Source organism: Oncorhynchus kisutch, linkage group LG23, assembly GCF_002021735.2.
Source record: "Oncorhynchus kisutch isolate 150728-3 linkage group LG23, Okis_V2, whole genome shotgun sequence".
NCBI lineage: Eukaryota > Metazoa > Chordata > Actinopteri > Salmoniformes > Salmonidae > Oncorhynchus > Oncorhynchus kisutch.
In genome coordinates this window covers 35,508,997-35,524,604 of record NC_034196.2, presented here as the reverse complement: position 1 = coordinate 35,524,604, position 15,608 = coordinate 35,508,997, and the positions used below count along the sequence as shown (strand labels likewise).

Here is a 15,608-nt window from a genome sequence, read left to right as displayed (position 1 = left end):
ACAGGCACTGGTCTATCTTGGCTTAGTTATAAAAATCTTTGATAACATGGTCTAAAATTGAAACTCCTCCCCCTGTGGCACCGGGCCATGCAAAACGAACTCGTTCAAAGAGTGACTGGAAAAGCGCGACGTCTGAATGGGGAGGGTGTTGGAATGCGCATGATGGAAAGGTCCAGTAGCCAATCACCATCGTTAAATGTACATTTGTCAGACCCACAAGGAAACCGGTGAATTTAAATACGTAAATGAAAACATAATGACTAGACTCACCATCTCATGACAAAACATCCACATCACAACATAGCCTATTGTATATATTAATGCAATGTTATCATTTTATCAATTTGTTGTTGTTTTTACTACAAAAATAAATCGTTTTGTGAGGATTAACGATTGGCATTTGGTTTAACCAACGGTAGCAGGTAAAACTGGATGAACCTCAGAATGTAACCAATCATGGCGCTACATTGGTAGGTTGGGCGGAGATCTAAGCACAACGAACGTAAGCGTTGTTTGTAGGAAGAAGAAGAAGAAGCCGATTCTGGAAGCCATTACGTTGCGCAGATCAATTGAGTAAATCTACTATTTTTGCGTACAATACGCACAATTGTATTTTAAAAACAGGAATTTATTCAAATATGGCATCGAATACAAAAAAAAGAAAAATGAATTTTTCAGAGAGGGAGGTCGAAATTATTGTGGAGGAAATAGAGAAACAAAAGCACACACTCGTTAACCACTTCAATGCTGGAGTCACTCACATAGCAAAGAATAACGCGTGGATAGAAATTCTGAAGAAGGTGAACGCTGTAACAACATGCCCAAGAGAGTTGGCTGAAGTCAAGAAGAAATGGTCGGATATGAAGACCGAGGTGAGGCGCAAAGTGGCCCAGGCTAGGGCGGCAATTGAGGAGACCACTACCGACTGCACTCCGGTTCACGTCATCCTCACTGCTATGCAGCAGCGTATTTGTAACCTTTTGGGAGAGGCGACTATCATCAGTTTACCTACTGGAGACCCAGATGCTGAGATAACTTTACCTGTTACTATGAGTTCAGCCACCACCGTGACACTCACAGAGAGTACGATTTTCATGAATTTTAATGAAATTTGCAGAAAGAGCTAGAGTGAATTACTGTTCGTCAGCTCCAATGTTACACACTAGTAGTGTGAATATATGTAAATAATGTTATTTATGTCGCAATAGCCATTTATTCAGACTGCCACCCAAAATGAAAGGAAAAACATTGCTTCAATACATTGCTTAATCTTTTCAAAACACTTTTTTTCTTTACAATTTCCTCTCCTGACCTTTTCTTTCTCTGATATGTATAGGCCTTCAGACAGCTTCAGCATCATGCGAGGAGACTAAATTAGATGGTAAGTAGTTTATTCCAAGGTTTGAAATGTTTGGCATTATAATTTATTTTGAATTAATTTTGCACTTTACTTGAGGTGAACAACAGGGTGTGTAGCCCCCCCCACAGCACTAATACATTTATATTTCAGTCATTTAACAGATGCTGTTATCTAGAGCAACTTACAGTACTGAGTGCATACATTTTCATACTTTTTCGCCCTGGTCCCCCATGGGAATCAAACCCACACCCCTAGTGTTGGAAGTACCATGCTCTACCAACAGAGCCACATTGGACTCAGTCTGATTCTCAGGCTGAATCATTCAGCTAATCAAGGGTCTTGATGAATAGTTGAATCAGCCTGTATATCTCCAAGACCAGTAGTGAATAATCCTATACTTACAGGCAAAACCATCTTTCTTTCCACCAGTCGAGACCACATACCACACATTGGAAGAAGGCGGTGTGGTGGAGTACTGCACTACCACTGAAGCCACACCCACCGTGGTGACCGCTGTGGAGTCGCATCCGGTGGAGATGCTGACGTCAGTGTCGTCTTCTCCGCCACACAGCCAGGCCAAGCCCCAGGAGCTGAAGAGCCGCATCGCCCTCAACTCCGCCCGGCTCCTCCAAGAACAGCGGGTCACCAATGTGCACGTGAGGCAGATTGCCCAGCACCTGGAGGGCCAGAACGAGCTGCTGCAGATGATCCGGAGGTCCCAGGAAGCACAGGCCTACGCCCAGGAGAGGCAGGCCCAGGCCCTGGAGGGAACCCAGGCAGCCCTGCTGGCCCTGGTACAGATGATGAGGCCTGCTCTCAAGGACCTGAGGAAGTTCCTGCAGAGCGGGACTGACAACTCCAACAACAGCTCTGGGGCTGCTGCAGAGGGTTCAGAACAGAGGCCCAAGACCCCGCCTCCACAGCCAGCAGACGAAGGCTAATAAAGACTCAGTGTGTGTGTTTGTTTGTTTTTGTTTGTGTGTGTGAGAGAGAGAATGAGAAAGTGTGTGTGTGCGTGAATGAGAGAGGGTGTATGAAATGCATTTGTGAGCTTGCTCATGTTTGTGAGAAAGATAATTGTAATAAGTTGCCTTAGAACAAGCATTTAGGTTTAGGGTTGTAGTTCTAGAAATACATATCTAGGTAGAGATAATTTGCTGTATTGGTTGTAAAATGAAGTTGACATTTTCTGCTATTGATTGGTGTAATTGACCCTAGCCATACTGACTAAAAAGAGTGTACCGGATTGTCATAACCCTTTTTCTTCTTAGTCAGCATGGCTAGATTGATTTTGGAATTAAATACTTTTTTTTCTTTACAGCCAGTGGGCCATAGTTACATCACATTTTTTATCTCTGTGCAGAATTTGCTAATTATCTTCAAAATCAATGCAACAAAAATAAACTCTTTCTTTAAATGATACCATAAAATATTCATTTTTCCTTTAGTCTTTTTTAACCTGTTCTCTATGTTTTATGGTACTCTACAGCATCCAAAGAGCATGTGCAGACCAGCTGGTTGGAGTGTTTCTGGACATATTCAACCTCCCTTTCCCAGTCTGTTGTCCTCACTTGCTTCAAAATGTCCACCATTGTTCCTGTACCCCAAAAAGCTAGGTAACTGAACTAAATGACTCACTCCATAGCCCTCACTTCTGTCATCATGAAGTGTTCATATCACCTACACCACAATTTGCATACCGTACCAACAGATCCACGGACGACGCAATCGCCATTGCACACTGCCCTATCCCACCTGGAAAAGAGGAATACCTATGTAAGAATGCTGTTCATCAACTACAGCTCAGCCTTCAAAGCCATAGTGCCCTCCAAGCTCATCACAAAGCTCTGAACCCCCCTGCAACTGTGTCCTAGACTTCCTGACGAGCTGACCCAGATGATGAAGGTAGGCAACAGCACCTCCCGCCACGCTGATCCTCAACACGTGGGCCAAACTGGTGTGTGCCCTTCCCGTAGTCAATTTCAATTTAAGGGCTTTATAGGCATGGGAAACATAAATTAATTTAAAAAAGAAACGTCCTCTCACTGTCAACTGCGTTTATTTTCAGCAAACCTAACCTGTGTAAATATTTGTATGAACATAAGATTCAACAACTGAGACATAAACTGAACAGGTTCCACAGATGTGACTAACAGAAATTGAATAATGTGTCCCTGAACAAAGGGGGTTCAAAATCAAAAGTAACAGTCAGTATCTGGTGTGGCCACCAGCTACATTAAGTACTGCAGTGCATCTCCTCCTCATGGACTGCATCAGATTTGCCAGTTCTTGCTGTGAGATGTTATCCCACTCTTCCACCAAGTCACCTGCAAGTTCCTGGACATTTCTGGGGGGAACGGCCCTAGCCCTCACTCTCCGATCCAACAGGTCCCAGACATGCTCAATGGGATTGAGATCCGGGCTCTTTGCTGGCCATGGCAGGACACTGACATTTCTGTCTGGCAGGAAATCACGCACAGAACGAGCAGTATGGCTGGTGGCATTGTCATGCTGGAGGGTCAAGTCAGGATGAGCCTGCAGGAAGGGTACCACATGAGGGAGGAGGATGTCTTCCCTGTAACGCACAGCATTGAGATTTCCTGCAATGACAACAAGCTCAGTCCGATGATGCTGTGACACACCGCCCCAGACCATGGCGGACCCTCCACCTCCAAATCGATCCCGCTCCAGAGTACAGGCCTCGGTGTAACGCTCATTCCTTCGACGATAAACGCAATCCGACCATCACCCCTGGTGAGACAAAACCGTGACTCGTCAGTGAAGAGCACTTTTTGCCAGTCCTGTCTGGTCCAGCGACGGTGGGTTTGTGCCCATTGGCGACGTTGTTGCCCTTGATGTCTGGTGAGGACCTGCCTTACAACAGGCCTACAAGCCCTCAGTCCAGCCTCTCTCAGCCTATTGCGGACAGTCTGAGCACTGATGGCGGGATTGTGCGTTCCTGGTGTCCCGCAGGCAGTTGTCCCGCAGGTGTGATGTTCGGATGTACCGATCCTGTGTAGGTGTTGTTACACGTGGTCTGCCACTGCGAGGACGATCAGCTGTCTGTCCTGTCTCTCTGTATCGCTGTCTTAGGCATCTCACAGTACGAACATTGTATTTTATTGACCATGCCACATCTGCAGTTCTCATGCCTCCTTGCAGCATGCTTAAGGCACGTTCACGCAGATGAACAGGGACCCTGGGGTTCTTTCTTTTGGTGTTTTTCAGAGTCAGTAGAAAGGCCTCTTTAATGTCTTAAGTTTTCATAACTGTGACCTTAATTGCCTACCGTCTGTAAGCTGTTAGTGTCTTAACGACCGTTCAACAGGTGCATGTTCATTAATTGTTTATGGTTTATTGAACAAGCATGGGAAACAGTGTTTAAACTCTTTACAATGAAGATCTGTGAAGTTATTTGGATTTTTATGAATTATCTTTGAAAGACAGGTGAGTTTATGTTTACATTGCCAAAGCAAGTGAAATAGATAATAAATAAAAGTGAAATAAACAATTCAAAATTAACAGTAAACATTACACAATAGTTCCTAAAGAATAAAGACATTTCAAATGTCATATGTATATATACAGGGTTGTAATGATGTGCAAATAGTTAAAGTACAAAAGGGAAAATAAATAAACATAAATATAGGTTGTATTTACAATGATGTTTGTTCCTCACTGGTTGCCCTTTTCTTGTGGCAGCAGGTTACAAATCTTGCTGCTGTGATTGCACACGGTGGTATTTCACCCAATAGATATGGGAGTTTATCCAAATTTGATTTGTTTTTTAATTCTTTGTGTGTCTGTAATCTGAGGGAAATGTGTCTCTAATATGGTGATACGTTTGGCAGGAGGATAGGATGTGCAGCTCAATTTCCACCTCATTTTGTGGGCATTGTGCACATAGCCTGTCTTCTCTTGAGAGCCAGGTCTGCCTTCGGGGCCTTTCTCAATAGCAAGGCAATGCTCACTGAGTCTGTCAAATATTTCCTTAATTTTGGGTCAGTCACAGTGGTCAGGTATTCTGCCACTGTGTACTCTCTGTTTATGGCCAAATACTGTAGCATTCTAGTTTGCTCTGTTTTTGTGTCAAGTAATTACCTTTTTGTTTTCTCATGATTTGGTTGGATTTGATGGAAAAATACAGTTTGCTGACACGACTGACTGTAAAATGTAGGCTAACACTGACTCAATAAAAATTAGGATGCAACGTCAATGTTACAATTACCAGCAGATGGCGCTATATGTTAAGATTGAACTAATCACAATTTGACATGAGGTTATTTATTTTAGACGAGTACTCTACACATTAACGTACTTTGATGTTTTCACATATTGATAATAGGCCAGTAGAAAAACATGATCATTTTCTCCCCATAAAATATGGATTTATGAGTATTAATGAACTGAAAATTATATAACTTTTGGGTGGTTAAAATAAATTGATTGTAATGTCTAAGACGTTTATGTTTGTGAATACTGTCTTAATTCAGCTTATTTATTATACATAATGCAAAAAGTAATCTACACGATTCTCTGAGCCGAAGGCGGTGCTTATAGCATCTCGATGTATATTTAGAAGATAGGAGGGACTAGAGTCAAGAACAGCCCACAACGGTTCAAAGTAAAGTATGAATGTCAGTGTTGCTGGACTGTGAGATGTCACGTTGTCCTCTTTGAATATGAGGTAAAACTATTACTTTCTTTGACATATTTGAGTGTCTTAGTTGTAATTGTGTCTGTATACTTTCTGTTAATTCACCTCGTTCTCTGGTTGACATGCGCTTGTGTTTGCGTGGAGGGTTGGCAATAAATACTTGGTACGATTCATGTAATGCAGAAGAATCGAATAGATCATGGGTGGAACAACCCTTTCCTTTTTGTATCTACTTTACTGACGCCGACTACCTAAAAATCACGAGTTGTGAATTAACGTGTGGTTTGGGGAATGATGTAGATACTTTATAATGTCTAAATCCCATAACCAACACAGGGTGTAAAGAAAAGCCAAGAGAACATCTCAACAAAGCATGTGTTCGTTCGGGTGTAGGATATGCCTTCAAACTATTTTCTCTGAAGTTGCCCTGATTGAATATACGTATAATAATCGGCTATGAATATCAATATCACTACAATAATCTGGTTGTTATATTTCATGAAAGGCTTTTAACCTATATGTGAGAAAAATTAGGGATAACCAATAAGATGTGCTTGCACTCTTCAGTATATGATCGTAAAGCACCTGTTGTTATTTTTTTCCTGCTACAGGTCCGAATCAACACTGGGTCAGAGATGCTGAGCCAAAAAATCAAGGACTTGCAAGCTCCTGATTTAAAAACGAAATTAATACTTTGTTTAATTTCCTATCCTTTTTGTTTGTCAATCCCAAATATTTAATTTAGGACTATTTCTGCTGAATAAACCTGCCAACATATTCCAGTTCACCTGTTTCAACCGTCTCAATGGCATTTTTAATGAAAAAGAAGAGGTTCAAGTTTCAAATCCATTTTACATTGGACGAGCTCACGGCCGTACCGTTTGTCAATGGGGTACTTTTTTGCAAGATCCGATTGTTGGACGGTGGGGACTTTGGCGTCTCATCATCCAGGTAAAAACGATTCTCATGTATTTTTTCACTGTGCATTTTGTGCATGGGGTAGGCTATTGCTAGCCTGTGTACCAGTCTGTTTAGCTATCATTCCACTCCTTGCCACTCCTTATCATGTTTTGCAGAAACAGACTGGCACCCAGTCTAGGCTATTGCCTGAATGTCCTGAAAGCTTGATTTGATCAATATAGGTACAAGAGGGATTAGCCTGAATAGACATACATAATAGATGACAGATTGATCACACCTTTCAGGATGGTAAACAGAGGATTATTAGGTAGCTTTTATAAGCAAGGTCAGTTTTCTAAACATCATACACTCTTAGAAAAAAAGGTTCCAAAAGGGTTCTTAAGCTGTCTGTGGAAAGGGTTCTACCTGGAAAGGGTTCTACCATAGAACCGAAAAGGGTTCTACCTGGAACCAAAAGGGTTTTTACCTGGAACCAAAACTAGTTCTTTAAAGGGTTCTCCTATGAGTACAGCCAAAGAACCATTTTAGGTTCTAGATATCAATTTTCTCTGTAAGTGTGTTTATCTAAGAGAATAATAGGATCTCCCGATCTGTGAATTGGCTGCTTGGATCCCCGCCAAAAATGTAGTCAGGGCTTGTGCCTTATTTGTTTCTTTGTTTCAGATTTGTCACGCTTTGCCTGTTTCTGATCCTTTGCTGTGTGCAGACACCAAATAAGAATTCTAGCAGTTTGATCAATGGAATGATATGGGGATATGTCCATTTTATCCCGTGTCATATTGTGACAGATGCATTGTTTCTATACCACACATAGTAATAATTCAATAATAACACAGTTTCTACAACAAAACCTTTTCACGGTACTTTTTAAACTTGCCATTTGACACCAATGGTTTCCAAGACATTATGAATAAGTGCCGGCAGATAGGTAAATGCCACAGATGGTTATATCAGTGTATTGCTTTTGAAAGGCTTGCTGTGATTTTGTGTATTTTCCTATCGTTTGCCTCTCACACTCAGCATTCAAGTTGGCACACAGTGGTGGCAGTGACCTTTTCCAAACAACTCTTGCCCTACTCATTTGTTTTGAGTTAAATGTCAAATGTAGACCGACAAGATGCTGGTGGTAGGCTTGGTTCATTTAAATTAATTGCATTCCTACACTCTTCTTACACCATGTGTGTGTCTCCGTGTTTTATTGTGTGATACATTGAAATGCAGGGATTTATATCACAGGTGTGGGGGATATGTTGAAATCCATAGATACCTCTGGAACTCCAGAGCCTAACATTCCTTCTCATCTGGATAACAGCTGTAAACGCCCGTAGCGGGTCTGATATATGTCACCCAGACAGGGTGGCCTACATGTAAATGGATTTCTACTCCCTGTATATATTCATGTTATTTTCTACTCCCTGTATATATTCATGTTATTTTCTACTCCCTGTATATAGCCATGTTATTTTCTACTCCCTGTATATATCCATGTTATTTTCTACTCCCTGTATATATTCATGTTATTCTCTACTCCCTGTATATAGCCATGATATTTTCTACTCCCTGTATATATTCATGTTATTCTCTACTCCCTGTATATAGCCATGTTATTTTCTACTCCCTGTATATAGCCATGTTATTTTCTACTCCCTGTATATATTCATGTTATTTTCTACTCCCTGTATATAGCCATGTTATTTTCTACTCCCTGTATATAGCCATGTTATTTTCTACTCCCTGTATATAGCCATGTTATTTTCTTATTCCTGTATATAGCCATGTTATTTTCTACTCCCTGTATATAGCCATGTTATTTTCTACTCCCTGTATATAGCCATGTTATTTTCTACTCCCTGTATACAGCCATGTTATTTTCTACTCCCTGTAAATAGCCATGTTATTTTCTACTCCCTGTATATAGCCATGTTATTTTCTAATTCCTGTATATAGCCATGTTATTTTCTACTCCCTGTAAATAGCCATGTTATTTTCTACTCCCTGTATATAGCCATGTTATTTTCTACTCCCTGTAAATAGCCATGTTATTTTCTACTCCCTGTATATAGCCATGTTATTTTCTAATTCCTGTATATAGCCATGTTATTTTCTAATTCCTGTATATAGCCATGTTATTTTCTAATTGCTGTATATAGCCATGTTATGCATTGTGTATTTAGTCCTCGTGTCACAATTTCTATTTTTGTTTCAATTCTTTTTATCTTTAACTCTGCATTGTTGGAGAAGGATCTGTAAGCATTTCACTGTTAGCCTACACCTGTTGTCTACTAAGCATGTGAGAAATCAAATGTGATTTGATTTATAGTAGTGGCCTGTTAAGTAGTGGTGACACAACAACAGGGATAAGCAGTCTGTTGATCATCCCCTGCATTTACCCTAATGTAACCCCAGTGACTATAGCCCTACACTAGCCCAAGTCCATTTACCCTAATGTAACCCCAGTGACTATAGCCCTACACTAGCCCAAGTCCATTTACCCTAATGTAACCCCAGTGACTATAGCCCTACACTAGCCCAAGTCCATTTACCCTAATGTAACCCCAGTGACTATAGCCCTACACTAGCCCAAGTCCATTTACCCTAATGTAACCCCAGTGACTATAGCCCTACACTAGCCCAAGTCCATTTACCCTAATGTAACCCCAGTGACTATAGCCCTACACTAGCCCAAGTCCATTTACCCTAATGTAACCCCTGTGACTATAGCTCTACACTAGCCCAAGTCCATTTACCCTAATGCAACCTCAGTGACTATAGCCCTACACTAGCCCAAGTTCATTTACCCTAACCCCTCACCATAGCCCCTCACCATAACCCCTCACCATAACCCCTCACCATAGCCCCTCACCATAGCCCCTCACCATAATCCCTCACCATAACCACTCACCATAGCCCCTCACTAGCTACAGCCCTATAGCCCTATAGTCCTAGTCCTCTGCTGTGGTTGTTTTGTTACCTTCCCCCTCTCATCCCATGTTGCTTGACTGTATGATCTCATCCACCACTATCTCCCCTAACATGACTGTCTGATGAAGACACCAGGGTCTAGTTAGCCTCTGCAGAGAGAGAAAGAGAGCGAGATCTGTCAGGGCATTATGCAGTTCTGTCTCCCCAGTGCCCCCCCCTACTACAGAACTGGCCAATGTCATTTACAGCCCTCAGGGACTGTGTTTAAAGGGTTGTTGTTGCATCGCTGATTCTCGGGCCTATGTTGTTTGTATGAAAGGGCCTGAATTGAAAAAGAGACGTTGATGTGTGTCTCGACTCTGGAGGAGACTGAGTTAGCAACTTGGTAGCAACGAGGAGATGTTGCTGTAATGTTGTCAAGGCAACTGTAACGGTTCTCTTGTGGTGAAGGAGAGTTGGACCAAAATGCAGCGTTGTGATGATTCATGTTAATTTAATAAAGGAAAACCTATACATGAATAAACTACCAAAATAAATTAAATGTGAAAACCGAAACAGTCCTATCTGGTACAGAGACAGGAACAATCACCCACAAACACACAGTGAAACCCAGGCTACCTAAATATGGTTCCCAATCAGAGACAATGACTAACACCTGCCTCTGATTGAGAACCATATCAGTCCAGACATAGAAATAGACAAACTAGACATGAAACATAGAATGCCCACTCAGCTCACACCCTGACCAACCAAAACATAGAAACATACAAAGCAAACTATGGTCAGGGTGTGACAGCAACGCTGAATCGAAGGACTCAGACCTAACGTTGCTTCTCTTTGATTGTCAGCTCTGCAAACCAACCAATCTCATTTGTAGTCTGGGTGCAAACTGTAAATGTGTCAAAGGCAAAGCACCTAACTGCCATATAAAATAGATACAAAGTCATAAGTCAAAGTCATTGTAGTAGTATTAGAGAGGTCTTGGTGTCATAATTTACATCCTTGACCCTATAAACTCTTCAAAGCACAACAAAGGATTTGTCACTGGTAAAGAAGGTCAGTTGAACTCTACTCTAAGTAGAAGACAGATGTCTCACCGTATGCCACTACTAGCGACCCGGTGTGTGGCGCCTATATATAACACTTTAAGCCCTCTGACACACACACAGGTGTCAATGGCTGTCCTGTTGTAGCCGGTTGTGGTGGCTGGTTTTGCATAGATAATGAGGTTGAAGGCTGGGGGTTTTGCGTAGATGGTGAGGTTGAAGGCTGGGGTTTTGCATAGAAGATGAGGTTGAAGGCTAGGGTTTTGCATTGACGATGAGGTTGAAGGCTGGGGTTTTGCATAGAGGATGAGGTTGAAGGCTGGGGTTTTACATAGAGGACGAGGTTGAAGGCTGGGGTTTTACATAGAGGACGAGGTTGAAGGCTGGGGTTTTACATAGAGGACGAGGTTGAAGGCTGGGGTTTTACATAGAGGACGAGGTTGAAGGCTGGGGTTTTACATAGAGGACGAGGTTGAAGGCTGGGGTTTTACATAGAGGACGAGGTTGAAGGCTGGGGTTTTACATAGAGGACGAGGTTGAAGGCTGGGGTTTTACATAGAGGACGAGGTTGAAGGCTGGGGTTTTACATAGAGGACGAGGTTGAAGGCTGGGGTTTTACATAGAGGACGAGGTTGAAGGCTGGGGTTTTACATAGAGGACGAGGTTGAAGGCTGGGGTTTTACATAGAGGACGAGGTTGAAGGCTGGGGTTTTGCATAGAGGACGAGGTTGAAGGCTGGGGTTTTGCATAGAGGACGAGGTTGAAGGCTGGGGTTTTACATAGAGGACGAGGTTGAAGGCTGGGGTTTTACATAGAGGATGAGGTTGAAGGCTGGGGTTTTACATAGAGGACGAGGTTGAAGGCTGGGGTTTTACATAGAGGACGAGGTTGAAGGCTGGGGTTTTACATAGAGGATGAGGTTGAAGGCTTGGGTTTTGCATAGAGGATGAGGTTGAAGGCTGGGGTTTTACATAGAGGACGAGGTTGAAGGCTGGGGTTTTACATAGAGGACGAGGTTGAAGGCTGGGGTTTTACATAGAGGACGAGGTTGAAGGCTGGGGTTTTACATAGAGGACGAGGTTGAAGGCTGGGGTTTTACATAGAGGACGAGGTTGAAGGCTGGGGTTTTACATAGAGGACGAGGTTGAAGGCTGGGGTTTTACATAGAGGACGAGGTTGAAGGCTGGGGTTTTGCATAGAGGACGAGGTTGAAGGCTGGGGTTTTGCATAGAGGACGAGGTTGAAGGCTGGGGTTTTACATAGAGGACGAGGTTGAAGGCTGGGGTTTTACATAGAGGATGAGGTTGAAGGCTGGGGTTTTACATAGAGGACGAGGTTGAAGGCTGGGGTTTTACATAGAGGACGAGGTTGAAGGCTGGGGTTTTACATAGAGGACGAGGTTGAAGGCTGGGGTTTTACATAGAGGATGAGGTTGAAGGCTGGGGTTTTACATAGAGGATGAGGTTGAAGGCTGGGGTTTTACATAGAGGACGAGGTTGAAGGCTGGGGTTTTACATAGAGGACGAGGTTGAAGGCTGGGGTTTTACATAGAGGACGAGGTTGAAGGCTGGGGTTTTACATAGAGGACGAGGTTGAAGGCTTGGGTTTTACATAGAGGACGAGGTTGAAGGCTGGGGTTTTACATAGAGGACGAGGTTGAAGGCTGGGGTTTTACATAGAGGATGAGGTTGAAGGCTGGGGTTTTACATAGAGGACGAGGTTGAAGGCTGGGGTTTTACATAGAGGATGAGGTTGAAGGCTGGGGTTTTACATAGAGGACGAGGTTGAAGGCTGGGGTTTTACATAGAGGACGAGGTTGAAGGCTGGGGTTTTACATAGAGGACGAGGTTGATGGCTGGGGTTTTACATAGAGGACGAGGTTGAAGGCTGGGGTTTTACATAGAGGACGAGGTTGAAGGCTGGGGTTTTACATAGAGGACGAGGTTGAAGGCTGGGGTTTTACATAGAGGACGAGGTTGAAGGCTGGGGTTTTACATAGAGGATGAGGTTGAAGGCTGGGGTTTTACATAGAGGATGAGGTTGAAGGCTGGGGTTTTACATAGAGGATGAGGTTGAAGGCTGGGGTTTTACATAGAGAATGAGGTTGAAGGCTGGGGTTTTACATAGAGGACGAGGTTGAAGGCTGGGGTTTTACATAGAGGACGAAGTTGAAGGCTGGGGTTTTACATAGAGGACGAGGTTGAAGGCTGGGGTTTTACATAGAGGACGAGGTTGAAGGCTGGGGTTTTACATAGAGGACGAGGTTGAAGGCTGGGGTTTTACATAGAGGACGAGGTTGAAGGCTGGGGTTTTACATAGAGGACGAGGTTGAAGGCTGGGGTTTTACATAGAGGACGAGGTTGAAGGCTGGGGTTTTACATAGAGGACGAGGTTGAAGGCTGGGGTTTTACATAGAGGACGAGGTTGAAGGCTGGGGTTTTACATACGGGGCCTAATGCAGATAACAGTTACAGTACATAAATGGTCTGGTATTGTCTGGTCTGGTATTGTCTGGTCTGGTTTTGTCTGGTCTGGTATTGTCTGGTCTGGTATTGTCTGGTCTGGTATTGTCTGGTCTGGTATTGTCTGGTCTGGTATTGTCGGGTCTGGTATTGTCTGGTCTGGTATTGTCTGGTCTGGTTTTGTCTGGTCTGGTATTGTCTGGTCTGGTATTGTCTGGTCTGGTGTTGTCTGGTATTGTCTGGTCTGGCATTGTCTGGTCTCGTATTGTCTGGTACTGTCCGGTCTGGTATTGTCTGGTCTGGTATTGTCTGGTCTGGTATTGTCTGGTCTGGTCTGGTCTGGCCTGGTATTGTCTGGTCTGGTTTTGTCTGGTCTGGTATTGTCTGGCCTGGTATTGTCTGGTCTGGTGTTGTCTGGTATTGTCTGGTCTGGCATTGTCTGGTCTCGTATTGTCTGGTACTGTCCGGTCTGGTATTGTCTGGTCTGGTATTGTCCTGGTCTGGTATTGTCTGGTATTGTCAGGTCTGGTATTGTCTGTTATTGTCTGGCCTGGTATTGACTGGTATTGTCTGGCCTGGTACTGTCCGGTCTGGTATTGTCTGGTCTGGTATTGTCTGGTACTGTCCGGTCTGGTATTGTCTGGTCTGGTATTGTCTGGTATTGTTTGGTCTGGTATTGTTTGGTATTGTCTGGTCTGGTATTGTTTGGTCTGGTATTGTCTGGTATTGTTTCGTATTGTCTGGTCTGGTATTGTTTGGTATTGTCTGGTCTGGTCTGGTATTGTCTGGTTTTGTCCTGGTCTGGTATTGTCTGTTATTGTCTGGTATTGTCTGGTCTGGTCTGGTATTGTCTGGTCTGATATTGTCTGGTCTGGTATTGTCTGGTATTGTCTGGTCTGGTATTGTCTGGTCTGGTATTGTCTGGTATTGTCTGGTCTGGTATTGTCTGGTATTGTCTGGTCTGGTTTTGTCCTGGTCTGGTATTGTCTGGTATTGTTTCGTATTGTCTGGTCTGGTATTGTTTGGTATTGTCTGGTCTGGTATTGTCTGGTCTGGTATTGTTTGGTATTGTCTGGTCTGGTATTGTCTGGTCTGGTATTGTCTGGTATTGTCTGGTATTGCCTGGTCTGGTATTGTCTGGTTTTGTCTGGTCTGGTATTGTCTGGTATTTTTTGGTCTGGTATTGTCTGGTCTGGTTTTGTCTGGTATTGTCTGGTCTGGTTTTGTCTGTTCTGGTATTGTCTGGTCTGGTATTGTCTTTTCTGGTATTGTCTGGTCTGGTATTGTCTGGTCAGGTATTTTTTGGGGTATTATTTGGTCTGGTATTGTCTGGTATTATTTGGTCTTGTATTGTCTGGTCTGGTATTGTCTGGTGTTGTCTGGTATTGTATGGTCTGGTATTGTCTGGTCTGGTATTGTCTGGTATTATTTGGTCTTGTATTGTCTGGTCTGTGCATGTTTGAGCACAGTGACCAGAGCTGTACTGACCAATTCCATGGTTAAACTGTATGGCTGTTCACAGTATACATATTCCTTGTGTACACACAGGAACTTGGAACTCAAACACACTTCTCAAAATAGGTTATTTAACATAGGTATAGCTGTGTGCTTCAAAGGGTTTTTCCAGAACTGTGTGAGCAAAATAATTGGCATGGCTGTTTTTCATAGTCCCATGGTGGGACTCATGGCTCAATCTCCTTGTATCAGGCAATCCTTGGTCTCAACAACTGTGTGTGTGTGTGTACAGGGACAACGGGTGGTGCTGGGAGTTATGTAATAAATGTCCCAGAACATTACTACTCTGTATTCTCTCTCTCTCTCTCTCTGGTCTGGTATTGTCTGGTCTGGTATTGTCTGGTCTGGTTTTGTCCTGGTCTGGTATTGTCTGGTCTGGTTTTGTCCTGGTCTGGTATTGTCGGGTCTGGTATTGTCTGGTCTGGTATTGTCTGGTCTGGTTTTGTCGGGTCTGGTATTGTCTGGTCTGGTTTTGTCGGGTCTGGTATTGTCTGATATTGTCTGGTCTGGTATTGTCTGGTCTGGTATTGTCTAGTATTGTCTGGTCTGGTTTTGTCTGGTCTGGTACTGTCTACTACTCTGTATTCTCTCTCTCTCTCTCTCTCTCTCTCTCTCTCTCTCTCTCTCTCTCTCCCACCCACTCTCTCTCTCTCTCCCACCCACCCTCTCTCTCTCTCCCACCCACCCTCTCTCTCTCTCTCTCTCTCTCTGCCTCACTCTCACTC

At 43.3% G+C, this 15,608-nt stretch overlaps 2 protein-coding genes across 4 annotated transcripts in view; both read left to right on the top strand.

Moving 5' to 3' along the window:
- The first annotated feature begins 510 nt into the window (after positions 1-510).
- Positions 511-2,782, top strand: LOC109868397 (nuclear apoptosis-inducing factor 1). Of its 2 annotated transcripts, none has more exons than XM_020457925.2 (3): positions 511-1,083; positions 1,337-1,381; positions 1,790-2,782. In XM_020457925.2, the coding sequence occupies exons 1-3, from the start codon at positions 639-641 to the stop codon at positions 2,299-2,301; spliced, it is 1,002 nt and encodes a 333-aa protein (XP_020313514.1). In that variant the 5' UTR covers positions 511-638; the 3' UTR covers positions 2,302-2,782. The 2 variants fall into 2 exon arrangements, with proteins under 2 accessions (XP_020313514.1, XP_020313516.1); XM_020457927.2 differs by having other exon boundaries at positions 514-872.
- A 375-nt stretch (positions 2,783-3,157) lies between these two features.
- The window catches only part of eeig1b (estrogen-induced osteoclastogenesis regulator 1b), a 68,134-nt gene continuing 55,683 nt past the window's right edge, over positions 3,158-15,608 (top strand). The window contains exons 1-2 of one of the 2 annotated variants that reach the window (XM_020457939.2): positions 3,158-3,265; positions 6,629-6,968. In XM_020457939.2, coding sequence (XP_020313528.1) covers positions 6,823-6,968 — 146 coding nt within the window. In that variant the 5' untranslated portion in view covers positions 3,158-3,265; positions 6,629-6,822. Of the gene's footprint in view, positions 3,266-5,904; positions 6,048-6,628; positions 6,969-15,608 lie in introns of those variants that run through there. The other variant, XM_020457938.2, reaches the window with a different exon arrangement.

Coding starts and splice junctions, on each gene's coding strand:
- LOC109868397 (XM_020457925.2), top strand. CDS start 639: ATGGCATCGAATACAAAAAAAAGAAAAATGAATTTTTCAGAGAGGGAG. Junction 1,084..1,336: donor CACCGTGACACTCACAGAGA/GTACGATTTTCA, acceptor TGATATGTATAG/GCCTTCAGACAGCTTCAGCA. Junction 1,382..1,789: donor CGAGGAGACTAAATTAGATG/GTAAGTAGTTTA, acceptor TCTTTCCACCAG/TCGAGACCACATACCACACA.